Source organism: Channa argus, chromosome 12 (genome assembly GCF_033026475.1).
Source record: "Channa argus isolate prfri chromosome 12, Channa argus male v1.0, whole genome shotgun sequence".
Lineage (NCBI taxonomy): Eukaryota > Metazoa > Chordata > Actinopteri > Anabantiformes > Channidae > Channa > Channa argus.
The window spans coordinates 14115703-14129053 of record NC_090208.1 but is presented as its reverse complement, the minus strand read 5'-3'; the positions used below and the strand labels follow the sequence as shown (position 1 = coordinate 14129053).

The window sequence follows — 13351 nt, the reverse complement described above, 5'->3', positions numbered from 1 at the left end:
TGAAAGCATTGTAGTTTTATTGCAAAAGAAACAGGCTCATTAACATAATGCCAGTGGTGACGTTATTTGTTACATACAAGTATGAAAGTCTGACATGTTCATTATAAAAAAGGGTGTTTTCCTGAAGGGAAATAACTGCTGAGCAGCGATCCTTATCGTGATTTACAGCTAGGCTCAGATACTTCAATTGTTTTATGAGAACGTTTGAACACATAACGGATCAGAGAGCTCACATTGTAACAGTATGTCTGCACTCAGTAAGAACAACAATCAAGAAAAGCATCTGACTGACGCCTGCAGACTGCGGTGATGCTACAGTCTATTGGAGATTTGCACAGAAGTGATGCAGCCTATTTGGAACAAGAACTTTCATGGCCCTTATTATTAAGTCAGGAGATGTGAAAATACTGAAAGCATTTTATTGAAAAGCAGGTGAAAACTGCGGGTGAAGCAGTGTTTGGAAATAGACAGGCTGCTCCAATGTCAAAACAAGTTTTTTTTTTAAAAAAAGGTCTGGTGTCAAGTACTAAATCATGTCATGTCGCTAAAGGATGCAGCGTTGTTCCTGCAGCAAAAACAAAGAGGCAAACAAAGGACAGAGGAAATGAATAAACTTCATGTGACTTGTTTTTGTGCAGTACAGGTAAACATGAGTTTGTGCTCTTTACTAGAGAAGAGATTGTGAAAAAAAGTAAGGATCAAATTACCTTGTGGAAAAAGCACAAAGTCTGTTTTGCATGTCTGTGCATGCACAAACATGCAAAACAGACACCACACCATCAACACTGCAGTATATGTCACATATACTACATGGATCTGGCCACACTGCAACACTTCACAATCACATCGGGCAAAGAAATAATGGAACGAGGGAAGAAGCAGCTGGTACAGCTAGAGCAGTGGGCTGTGCACTGGCTGATGTGCACACCAGCAGTGAAAACGTTCTCCTTTTGGGTCAAAGAGGTTCCGCTTTTTTTATCCGTTTAACTGCTCGTCCAAAAAACAAAACTGATGTATAGAAATCACACTTATCAGAACAAATCAATCAATCAAGCAGGTCTTTACTCAACAATGTATAGATCTATTAATTTTTGCTTTCACTACACAGAAACTTGTCAGTTTGCATCCTATGCGCTCCCGACTTGAGTGGTGACCACTTGCACTGTGGACGGCCCGTGTCCCCTGATCTTCACCTCCCGATGCATCTGGCACCAGACGCAGGGGTAGCACCACAGTACCTTACAGCAGTCGTCACAGCATGAGCCCTGCAGGGGGAGGGAGACAGAAAGGGAAGGGGTTAAATCCAGTGTAGGCACCGAGACTATGGTATTGACCTTATTTTAGAATATGCTGAAATGAATACAGGAAAAAGTGGACTGTTTAAATTTGGTTGCATGTACTGAATCAGAAGCAGAGCAGGTGGAAACAAGCCTGGGAAAAGCAGCAAAAGTTCCCAAACAGTGAAGCTGTGGGCCTCACCACCATAGCACTGAGCAAAAAAACGCCTAATCAGTCAGATGGGAATTGTAGGTAAATCTTTGACCATACAAGAAGAGACATCGACCTCACCTTTCCTCTGTCACTTTGGTTATATGACACAATAAACTAGGTTCAGAGGGTATTTTCATTTCACACTCCTACATGCTTTGCTCCAACACACTAATATAATATACGTTCATTCATTCATTAACTCAAATCTTTCTGCTTTAATTGTGATTTTTTTTATTAAACAGTCTATGCTATCCTTTTATAATTTGGAGTGTTCCTACTCTTAAGTGTTTCGATGTTTTAATGAATGGCTGAATGGTCCAAAGAAAATTTTCCAACTTTTTGGATTCGCAGATTATCATCTTTTCTCCAATGGTTCTAGTTTGTGGAGGCGATTACACCTCTCTCTGCCATCTTTACATTCAAATATATATCTGCAGAGAAACGGATGTTGGCTGATTAATGTTTGGTCGACCAATTTTACAGAAACTCCTCCAAATGATCTTATCTGAACCTTTAGTATGACGTCAAAGGAAAATAAATGTGTGAAGTTTCCCTTGAAGTTGTTTTAAGTTGTGTTTAGGCTGCTTGTATCTATTTTGCTTGATTTCACTAAGAAGAAAACAATATTTTCAATACAAATGTTTTGTATTCCACAACAAAGCAAACGGTGCTGGTTAAATTATGGACAGCAGTTGTGTGTGAAATACTGTAGTATTGCAGTAAGATTTTATAAGGTTTTGTTCTTTAGCTTTATTTGATAACCTAAAGACCTGCTCGTATAACAACGTGATCAGTTCATTTGAACTGGGTCTATATGTTTCTGAAAAACTATCAGCTGCTGTCTGAGCAGGCTTTGGGGCGAGGTTTCATAAACATGAATGTTAGCAACATCTGAGAGGGCTCAGTTCAACACCTGAAATACACATCAGCTACTGTATAATGCCCATTATATACAGCTCTCACTTCCTCATTTTGCTAGTGTCACTGAGAAACCTGACATGGAAGGTTAATGCATATTATGTAGAAATTATGTAGTAATGAGACCACAGGGTTTGGCAACAGGGTTTGCTAACAAATGCCAAATATTCTGAGTACTTAAATAGATTATTGGTTCAACATATTAACTTCGTGTTTCTGCTAAATTTTCCTAGATGTTGAACATTTTTTTGTTCACTTTTGAAATGCTTATCTGCGACTTTCAGATGAGTGACTTTCTTATATTAATATTGCTATTATTTGTTTTTCCCATGTCCATCTGCCCTTTTTACTTTAGTAATATGACCCTTGGTTTTCCTATGACCTCTCTGCCAACAGATTTGCAGAGTTTGTGGGAAATAATAATAGTTATTTCGTTTTGGGTTTAAAACCAATTTGAGGAAATGCCGGAATGGGAAGCGCAACTACAACTAGGTACTGGAACTTCCTCATTTGTATGCAAAGACGTTTTTTTACCTCTGGGAATTATAAACCATAACTCTGAAAGAAAAAGTCTCTGAGCCGTTGAGTTAAATGGACAGCAATCTAACCAACAACCGTGGCATACATGTAAACTGCACACACAATTTAAGCACTCTCCTCCGATAAACCCCCCTCACTCCTTCCTCAGCCTTACAGGGATGTGGTGACGCTCTCTAATGGAGGAGCGGAGTACGCAGGACACAATACCGCAGACATCCAGCAGCGGCATGCAGCAGCACCAACCGTGGTTACTGGCCGTCTGACACTGCATGCAGGGGAAACACCAAAGAGCACAGCAGCCTTTGGAGCACAAGAGAAAGGGGAAAAGATCATGTGAAAGTCATTAGGATGTGTCTTCATTTGTTGTGTGTGTGTGTATGTTGAAAATTCAGCCTGTTGTTGAATTTAACTGGAGCTGCATCAGTTTTACATCACTTAATATAGAGGAAATATAGAGAACTGCTTCTCCTATGACTCGGTGACTGGATCACTAAGTTCTGTTTGTTGACTTACAGGTGCCCATATCAGTGCAGCAGTCACAGAGGCCAGTGCTCCATGTCCCAGGACTTTGGTGCACTGTTACCACCTGAGTCATTTGCTGGTGGGCCATGTCTGCAAGATAGAAGACACAAATAAAGACATTTGGAATTGCTTCACATGCAGAAGCTGCAGGATCACAGTGTAGGATTCGATGCAAATACTAGTGTGTATGTGCATTTTTTTGGAGCCTTTTTACATGTCATGACTAACACCGTCACGCCTCATACAGTATCCTTATCACCCTAAAGCTGCACCTATCTGTGAGTCCTTCCACCCCCACCTTTAATAGATTATAAGACCCGATGACCTAGAATGGAATTTAAAGCCCTGCTTCTTACATATAAAGCTCGAAACGGTCAAGCTCCATCATATATATAAAAAAGACCTCATGGTACCATATCATTCCATTAGACCCCTTCAATATCGGTATGCAGCCCTACTCGTGGTTCCCAGAATTTCCAAAGGCAGAATGGGAGGCAGGGTCTTTGGCTATCAAGCTCCTCCCCTGTGGAACCAGCTCCCAGTTCAGATTCGGGAAGTAGACACCCTCTCTACTTTTAAGTCTAGGCTTAAAATCTTCATCTATGAAAAAGCTTATAGTTAGTTATATTCATGCTGCTAAGGGCTTAGACTGCTGGGGGACCCACCCCCAATGCACTGAGCTCCTTTTCTCCTCTTGTCCCTCTCTCCTCTCACCCCACATTTATTTGTCACCACTGTTTGACATTAACTTTGTGTGTTCTCTCTCCAACAGTTGTGCTTCTCCCTCTGTGTCTCCCCCTCTCTGTCCCTTTCTCTGGCTTTGGTGCTATATAAAGTTGAATTGGATTGAATGCAGAATGAGGAGGTGGAAAACCCCTGAGAGTTTGCTGAGAGACAGGAAACTTCACATAATCATGGTTCCCATAATAAATTTTAGTCTTTTAGTGATATAAGACATATAAGGCATCATTTATCTTTCATCAACTCACTACCTGTCAAACATGTTTTTACAGCTGTTCATGTGTTCAGTTAATTTGCTGTATTGCAGTAATTGCAGAGTTTCAGATAGAATTTCTTTTGTAAGTCCTGTTAGGACCAGTTTTGTATCCTATCTGCACTCTTTAGACCTAGAAGGGACAAAATTGCCCATGAAACTATCATTCAACCTTAACACAGCACATTTGCAGTTAATTTGAAATTATGTGTAGTTGTCCTTTGAGTAGCTGCTGAGAACAACTTTACATAAGTGCTTCCAGTAACTGTTTATCAGATCCACATGTCATCTTGGAGAAATTTCAGCCAACTTCCTACAGAATAGCTTCAGCTCAGGAATGTTTACGGATCCCAGCACAAACTATCAGCTTCCTGTTCTCCAGTACATTGGGGTCAAGATCATGAATCAGCCAATAAACTAACATTTCTTCTGCTTTAAACAGTCTTTGGTAAAATGACTTGTGTACTCAGGGATCTTATCTTGGTGAATGATCCACCCTGTTGTTAAGCTTCAGTTCACAGTTCACAACTCAGAAGCTGAGCTCCATGAATAAAGGCAAACTGCCCTGGTCTGGAGGAAACAAAGAAGACCCAAGTCATGATCCTGCCATGTTTCACTGATGGGATCAGGACATTATGCTGGAAGCCAAAACGTTGGTCTCATCCATCCAGAGAACATTCTGTTTTATCCGCATGGTCTTGGTCAAAATGGAGATATCTCTTTTTGAAAGCAGCAGTTTCGTCTTTGCCCCACATGCACGCCATAGTTATTCCCCTTAAGTGGACTCCAGAACACGGATATTAGCCACCGTCAGAGAGGCTTTTGGGTTCCTAGACATTACACTGGGGTTCACACACCTTTGCTGTTGGTGGGCTCTTTGTTGGTCGACCACTCCTGTGGAGGGTCACAATGGTGTGGTTTTTTTGCCTGTCTGCCAGACAGACTGGTGGAGTCCAAGCTCTTCGGAAATTCTTTTGTAACCCCTTCCACTCTGAGAAGCACCAGCAACTCTTATTCTATGGACTTTAATAGGGAAAACCCAGGTTGTCTTCTTTAAATAAGGCAAGATCTGCCAGACCTCCCCCTTAAAGTGCACTAATAATTCCAGAGGTCCACATAAAAATAATATTAAAGATGCACAAGGCAACAAAGACACAGAATTGATCAAACCTTGGCAAAATGAGAAATTTTCTGAAATTTCGATATAAAAATGTAAACGCACTGAGAAAAGGAATGAGGCATAAACAGAAGATGCTCTAGTGCAAAATTTCCATCTCACCATAACAGGATGTAATGGTTTTAGAAAGTTACCGTGTCGGTTAAGAAGAGCCACTCTCTCTCTTTTAGATCAATTTCTTGGTAAAAGTAAGGGATTATCCAAAAATCTTCTGAGCTTCATTTTAAGACCAAACGTTCCGCATTTGGCATAGAATCAATTTTTAATTGCCCATTTAGCTGAACGCTATTCCCTTAATAGTAAAAAAAAAAAATAACATGTAGGAGATATATCAAAATGTAACTTGCAGTGTTGCAAAGTTAACTCGCTCTACTAAAAAAGTAAACGAGGAAAGTAAGTCCAAAGGTTTTGTCTACTTTATGACGTAACTATCAAATAAATGACAGATTCGCTGCAATAAAAACACATTTTAATGTATGTTATTATAACATCGCCACGTTATGGCGAGGAAAAAAACTTTTTTCTGACCTGTTCGCTGGTTCCGTGGTCTCGAGATGAAGTATCAAATGTGAGCACGCACACACACACACGCACAGGTCTCTTCCTACACAAGCACACTGCAGCTGCAAACCGCCAAAGACTTGGAGGAAAAAAAATTAACGACCTCAGAAAGTGAAAGGAATTAAACGTTTACACTTGAGCCCACCTACTACAGACGTCAGAAAGTATAAATCTGACCATGTCCATGCAAACACTAACATGCAGTAGCTATGTTTCAATGTTGTATGACTTAATACTAATCTCAAATTAATTTCCTGGATAAAAGTGAATGCAAACTGTTTCCTGTCTCAAATTACTCTACTGGGACATCAAACCACAAAAACTATAACGACATCTCATCTAGAATCAGAAAAGTCATAAAACAAATGAAATATGAAAATGAAACATGCATAAGACTCAGAACTAATTAACAACTCTGTCAATTCAAGAAAAGTGCAGGCAGTGGGTCGGTAGTTGTGACACATGGCTGACCTCAATGAGGTGATACTCCGGTGACTCCTTTTTTCCACTGCATCTACCAACAAATTTCCATAACGGACTGAAGTGGTAGGTGTGGGAAATCTGAACGTGGTCTTGGATGTCATTAGCAGCTTTCCTGCAATTAGTGTAATAATTACATGTTTTCTCTGTAGTGTAACAGACTCAGGGATGAGCGGTGACGGTGCTTCTGTTGATTTAAAGTGAACATCTGTGAGCCTACACAACTGGATCATATAGCAGAAGGTTATCTTTACATAGACTGAGGATCTAAGGGGATAATTACTCCATGTACACCTGTATTTCTGCCTCAGCAACATCAAGTGTTTCTTATGACTGGACTATATCATTTATTATGGGTTATTTTGGAATAAAATAAATGAGAAATGGCCTAAACAAATATGAAGCCGGGTGCACATGAAGACAACCTAATAGCACCACCTGCAGGCATGTAAAGTGTAGAGAGGAAATACAAGGAGAGGAGAGAGTTGTAATGTGGTAGTGACACTGTGAGGCTGTGATGAGTATCACGCCTCAGGAAACACACAGACTGCTGTTCCTTTGGAGGCCTGTGGGGGCATCACCTACCTACAACTACAAACAGAGCAAAGAAACAGAGAAAAGACACAGGTGAGACAACAGACGAGGTTATAATCATAAAATCTATGTCCTTCACCATTTGATTTCTCAAGAAAATCAAATGCAAAGCAAACTGACAATCAAAGGTCCACTGATGCACCATGGGAACTATTAGTGTAGAGTCCACTGCCCATTCTCAAACTGGAAATTGACATGGTTTATTCATCCAAAGTCAAGCAAGCGGAAAAACAATTTATCGTTCCTGCTGCCTCCCCTGCTTTAGTAAAAAAACATACGGCCTCACTACAGTCCAAGTACAAAAGTAAATTATCTAGATAAACAACTCAGAAAAAGATAAGCAATAATAAGAAGTGTACAAAAGAAATCTTATCTAAATAGCAAATAGCTTGTCAAACACTCTAAACAAATATTGAATATTAAATGAACATAAAGACTAAAGATCCTACAGCCATGAAAAGCAAACATTGTCTTTGAAAGTAAACAGAAATTGTTTTATAGATGTGGGGTTCATTTATGTTTTTACTATTTGGACAAACTTAAAAACAACTTACAAAAAACTTTCCTCACCTTGAGGTAAAGTTCACACTTTTCTCTCGTGTGATTACACATTACAAACCCTTTCCAACAGGATCATATCTGTTGGCAACAAAACGTCTGCAAGGCTCTGCAAGGAAAAAGTAGAGAAATAATAATAACAATAATAATTGTTGTTGTTTGTATTGTACAGAAAATGTGAAATTGCACAGTGGTTCTTGACTAAATGTGCCCACTTTGTGCCACTACCCACGTTCCACCTGAGCAGTCAACCAGAAAAGTGGAAACGTGTGCTTTCCCTTCCTCCGGCTTCAGTGACGAGTACCTCTGGAAAGTATCTATAGGAGGTTTTACAACAAAGTGGTTCTCAGAAAGACAAACCCTGGGGGTGTCTTGTTACAGGTCATCTCCTACTTCTCAGAAAGGATGCACAACTAGATTTTCTTATATTAGAATTACTACATCATTTTGTCCCGGAACTGTGTGCTTCACTGTGTGGGCGCAAAGTGAGGTGAGGGCACCTGTAATGTAGGATCACTCCTGGGCATCAGTATGTTAAATGGAGATGTTTATCCTCTGTGAGCTCAGGCTCACATTGTCCAACGAGGCGCATCGTTCAGTCCGGTTCAGGCGCCGACACGCATCAGATGGTGGCAGCAACAGTGAACAGACACTAGCCATGAAACTTTCTGCTGCTGCCACAAAACATCACTTTATACACCGATCAGCCACAACATAAGTACCTGGTGGTTTAAATGGTGGTTTTAATAAAGAAAATTAAAAAAATAAATAATAATATGATGTGGCTTTTATAAAAACAATATGAACTACTAAATGCTGATGTACCAGTGTGGGTTTTGCCACCTTCCTGCACAGAAATTTGCTTATGAAAATGACAGAAGTACACAGAGGATTAATGTATTCACTGTTGAGGGGGCACAGTTTCATAAAATTGTGGCATTGACATTTAATCTCATCCTATAAAATGTGCTTAAAACACATTCAATCTACAGAGACATTTCATTATTTAATTTTTTTTCCTTTAATAATTTACTATATTCATTTGTTTGTTCTCTATTTTAATGTCTGTTTGTTGGAAAGCACATTTTAAACAAGATTTGTAATAACATAATATATGTATATACGATTATTTTGATGGTGTTAAAGATCAATAAATGCAAGTTTATCTTGATTTTTTTTTTATTCATTTGTTTTATTCTGCTTTTAAAGTCTACATTCATTTGGTAAATGTATGTTAAATGCATGTCTATGTATTTAATGCCTGATTGTTTATTGCTAAAAATTTGAAATGTTAGACTAATGCGTCTCTGGTTGTGCATATGTCCTTTTTCACACTCAGCTCATCTGCTGGTTGCCATTTATCATGAAACTCCCCAGTAACAGTGTAAAACTGTTCAATAAAACAGAAATTAAGAGGCTAAAACGAAAGCTTTTCTCGTTAACATAATAAAAATATGTAATACATAAGCATGGGTTCCTCTGAAAGAACACAATTCTGAGAGTTTGCTCAACTTATTACATTTAGTTCCCGGCAGGCACTCACAGTTTTACACTTTCATAACGAGAAAAAAAACTTAAACTGAAGAGTTAAAAAAGGGGGAGTTCATTCAGAATTCAGAGACTTTCTACAGAACTTGAGTCTATCAGAAATTGTTCGTGTTGTTTAATAATTTCTTTGGTGTCTTTCTTTGTTTTTTTTTTCTCTCTACACTTTCACTGGGAGCAGACTTTTAGTCTCTGCACTTTGTGACTACACAGTTTGGTCAACTTAACATTTGAGCCTATTGAATTTTCTTTTATGTTTCTTTAACTTTGGTTAACAGCGTTACATTTATTTATTTTTTAAAGGAACTAGTGTGTCTTTTTTAACCTATGTTTTGAAGCAAAGTGGCTATTGAACACTGATGAACATAAACACATATATCTACGAATATATGAACGTCCCTCCCTCACGTTCACAGGACCGACGCGGGTGTCTGTGTGTTTGTGTGTGTGAGAGAGAGAGAGAGAGAGAGAGAGAGAGAGAGAGAGAGAGAGAGAGAGAGAGAGAGAGAGAGAGGAGCGCTTGGTTTCACTGAGTCAGTCTTTGGTGAGGCAGCTCAGAGAGAGGATCATGTGGCACCTAAACTTTCTTCCCCACCAGCTCCAGTTCTTTCATCATCACTGTGCTATAAATCCAACCAAACCCAGCTGAGGAATAATGTCAGTGAACAACACCACGGGGACAGCAGAGGTGAGGGACTACACGTGCGTGCGCTTCTACGTGTCCACCGTATCCTTCTCGGTGCTTCTCTTCTTCAACCTCATCATCAACTGGACCATAATCCGCGAGGAGCGGCTCCGCAATCATGCCCGCTTCGTGCTGGTTTTCCACCTGCTGGTGTCCGCTCTGGTTTACCTGGGCATGAGCAGCGTCTTCTACTACCAGATCCACCTGGACGCGCGCCCGGGCCGCGCCGCCTGCATGTCAATGATCACCGTGTTGATTAGCAGCGCCTCCAACATCCTGCTGACCCTCACGGCGATGGCTCTGGACCGTTACTGCGCCGTGTGCCACCCGATGCGCTACAGCGCCACTTGCAGCGGAGGGCGCTGGCCCTGGCTGCTGGGTGTGTTCACCTGGGTGGTATCTTTGATCATCCCCCTCAGTTTGCTTCCGCATCTGGAGACCCAGAGCAGCAGTGATGGGTATCTCGGGAAGTGCGGCCCGGAGCAGCTGAGGAAAGGCGGAGAACAGAAGGTGGTGTTCATAGCTTCGTGCACGGCGCTCATACTGTACAGCTATGTGAGGATACTAGTGGAGGGAAGGCGCTTAGGGGTGCTCAATCGGCGCAACCGGGCCGGGTGCAGGACGATCGCTTTGCATGGCACCCAGCTGGCTGTTTACATCCTCCCTAACTTTGTGAGCTTCGTGCTGACGATGCTGAACAAACGGAATATAATTCAGAAAGAGACCAAGGAGCTGTCAGCCGTGTACATCTTCGCCTTCTTCAGCTTGGCGCAGTGTGTTGCGCCGGTAATTTACGGTCTGCGCAAAGAGGAACTTCTGGAGCAGGTGAATCACAGATTCCCCTGCTGCTCTCGATACTTGAAGACTGTCCTGGGCTGGACTGTGCGCGGCAGATGGCCACACACGCAGCCGAGAGCACGGTAAGTCCCAGTGAGTGCCCCAGTTTACTTTTGTTCCCAACAGACAGGAGGATACAATTAGGTCGCTCTTTACAATGAGAATCCAATAGGTTTAAAGACTTTATAAAGCTAAAACAATCAGCAATACAACAACAATGTGTGCTGTAGTCATTAAATGTTGACAGTTGCTCATTTCTAATAAATCAAATCTGCAGCTGTTACTATTCAAAAAGTCTCTCACATTATAACAGGCCATCAGCAAAGGTTAGTATTTCAGCTCCAGTATCTGCCACTGATATACTACATGAGTTTTACAAAATTCATGAAGTTTCTTGTTGTTAATGGTAATAAAAAGTAAACAAATGGAAATGTGAGAGAGTCAGACCGGAAAGGAAAAAGCAAGTGCTGTTAGGGGAAGTTGGACACCAGCCACAGAAGATTTCACAACCTTGAAATTAAAAATTTTATTTTGGTGAATAATAACACCATGTACATACTGTTATAACCCTTAACAAAGCCACCAGTTATAACTTAGAAACGGGTAGTAACATTTAATAAAAATCCACACTTTGAAATATGTGTGGGTTATGTGTGGTTATAGGGACCTTCACACATGGAAAACTTGAAGGAAAATATGTAATATGTTACATTTCCACTAGTGAGGTAAACACTGTCACGTGAAGTCACATGAAACTGTTAAACTGAATCTAGTAGTTTTACTTTCCACCTCATCCAGAACAAACATGGAGAGAGAGCCTGATAGCAGCGGGGTCACTACTTGAGTTTACTGAGCTGAGCTATTATTTTCCTCTTTTCCACACACACACACACACACACACACACACACACACACACACACACACACACACACACACACACACACACACACACACACACACACACACAAACACACGAACACACACACACACTATTTACAGAGAAACCTGAGTGTTTGGTGCTTTCCTGATAGCCCAGATGATGTGTATAATATTTCCACAGGTTTGAAATTACTTGTGTGTTGTTGCCACCCTTAGCTACAGATAACACCAGGAAACAGGAGGCATTTAAAAAGGGTCACTAATTAAGATGTTATATCTAATTTGTTAAGTCTTTAAGTGAATAACCAATAACTTTATGCAGGGCTACATGCAGGCCAATATCTGCAACTAAACTAGCTGTTTATCTGTGTCCAGCTAAGAAATTGCCCTAATTTTATAGTTTCCTAAATGTCCTGTTATTACTATTAATGGTTACTTATTTCCAAGAATCAATATCACTATGATCACTGGTGCTGCTACAATGACTATGTGAGAAATAAATAGAGATTTTGTGCTTAGTGTCCCAGCTGAAAAATGCTCAACCTTACATGTTTTGATCATCTGAGTTGGTTACACATTTGACTACACCACCGCCAAAGGGGACACGTGTGTTCGTTACTGAATCCATACAGTTGTTTCAGTCTCACTTTCTTCTCGCCCCCCCAGAGAGCGAACGCTGACGGCCCAGACGATCATCTCCTTAGAGGTCTCACAAGTCCCAGAGCAGGAGGAAGAAATGAGGCCAATGTCGGTCAGGAGTTCCTCACATGACTCAAGCTCATGTCAAGGTGATACAGACGGTGCCTGATGAGGAAAAAGCAAATCAATGTCGGGATCCCGACGGCCACAGGAACATTTGCATGAGTGGCTGGTTTAATCCAGACCAGGAGGTGCAACGACAGATCAGCATGCTGCTGTTTGATCTATTTATGACCATAGATGTCACGAGCACACATGCTGATTCGAAGAGGAGCTGAACAGCAGATGACAGCGTGGTTTCAGATGAAGTGGACAGTGATCATTTCCCTGGCTGGTTCAGGATTTGAGACCAAAGTCTTCAGCTCATAAGTTAAACTCACTGAGGTCTGAGCTACAGTCCTGAACTATTTGGGATTAAATGGACTGGGATGGAGGACATAATTTAGAGTATCATCCAGTGCATGTCGTTCCCATGTGTTTTTAACTATGTGGAAATTAAAAATTGTTAGTTTAATGGTCTTGATCTACTTGAATATTTCCTGAAGGAGGTCATATTTCAAATATGTCTGTATGAATTATTCAATATGGTGGTAAATACACACTCATGGCTGGATTACCGAGTGGGTCTACTGCCCACCCTCTCACCGCATAGGCCGCTGAAACGAAGCCCTTTCAGAATTACTGTTCATATTTTCTTGTTTGAATGAGCTCAGTTTAAGGACACAAAATAGCAGATACAAAGTGAACCCCACCCCAATTAAAAAAAACAACAACAAAAAGACAAAAAAGAAGACATGAACTGTCCAATATGGACATGAAAGGACCAAAAACAGACAAGTGACCACAAATAGCCTTTATGTAGACTCATGA

General features: G+C 40.7%; 2 protein-coding genes across 4 annotated transcripts; one reads left to right on the top strand and one right to left on the bottom strand.

Annotated features, from left to right (window-relative positions):
- Positions 1 to 6422, bottom strand: ponzr1 (plac8 onzin related protein 1). Of its 2 annotated transcripts, none has more exons than XM_067522725.1 (4): positions 6171 to 6422; positions 3463 to 3561; positions 3104 to 3249; positions 1 to 1265 (listed from the first exon to the last, which is right to left on the bottom strand). In XM_067522725.1, exons 2-4 carry the CDS (start codon positions 3557 to 3559, stop codon positions 1128 to 1130), a joined length of 381 nt encoding a protein of 126 aa, XP_067378826.1. In that variant the 5' UTR covers positions 3560 to 3561; positions 6171 to 6422; the 3' UTR covers positions 1 to 1127. The 2 variants fall into 2 exon arrangements, with proteins under 2 accessions (XP_067378826.1, XP_067378827.1); XM_067522726.1 differs by lacking the exon at positions 6171 to 6422 and adding an exon at positions 5777 to 6005.
- Positions 6423 to 9892: 3470 nt separating this feature from the next.
- Positions 9893 to 13005, top strand: zgc:194312 (uncharacterized protein LOC794943 homolog). 2 transcript variants are annotated; one of them, XM_067522724.1, is made up of 2 exons: positions 9893 to 10995; positions 12449 to 12587. In XM_067522724.1, the coding sequence occupies exon 1, from the start codon at positions 10036 to 10038 to the stop codon at positions 10987 to 10989; it is 954 nt and encodes a 317-aa protein (XP_067378825.1). In that variant the 5' UTR covers positions 9893 to 10035; the 3' UTR covers positions 10990 to 10995; positions 12449 to 12587. The 2 variants fall into 2 exon arrangements, with proteins under 2 accessions (XP_067378825.1, XP_067378824.1); XM_067522723.1 differs by having other exon boundaries at positions 9895 to 10985; positions 12449 to 13005.
- Positions 13006 to 13351: the final 346 nt, after the last annotated feature.

Coding starts and splice junctions, on each gene's coding strand:
- zgc:194312 (XM_067522723.1), top strand. CDS start 10,036: ATGTCAGTGAACAACACCACGGGGACAGCAGAGGTGAGGGACTACACG. Junction 10,986..12,448: donor CACACGCAGCCGAGAGCACG/GTAAGTCCCAGT, acceptor TCGCCCCCCCAG/AGAGCGAACGCTGACGGCCC.
- ponzr1 (XM_067522725.1), bottom strand. CDS start 3,559: ATGGCCCACCAGCAAATGACTCAGGTGGTAACAGTGCACCAAAGTCCT. Junction 3,250..3,462: donor CTGCACTGATATGGGCACCT/GTAAGTCAACAA, acceptor TGTGCTCCAAAG/GCTGCTGTGCTCTTTGGTGT. Junction 1,266..3,103: donor GAGAGCGTCACCACATCCCT/GTAAGGCTGAGG, acceptor CTCCCCCTGCAG/GGCTCATGCTGTGACGACTG.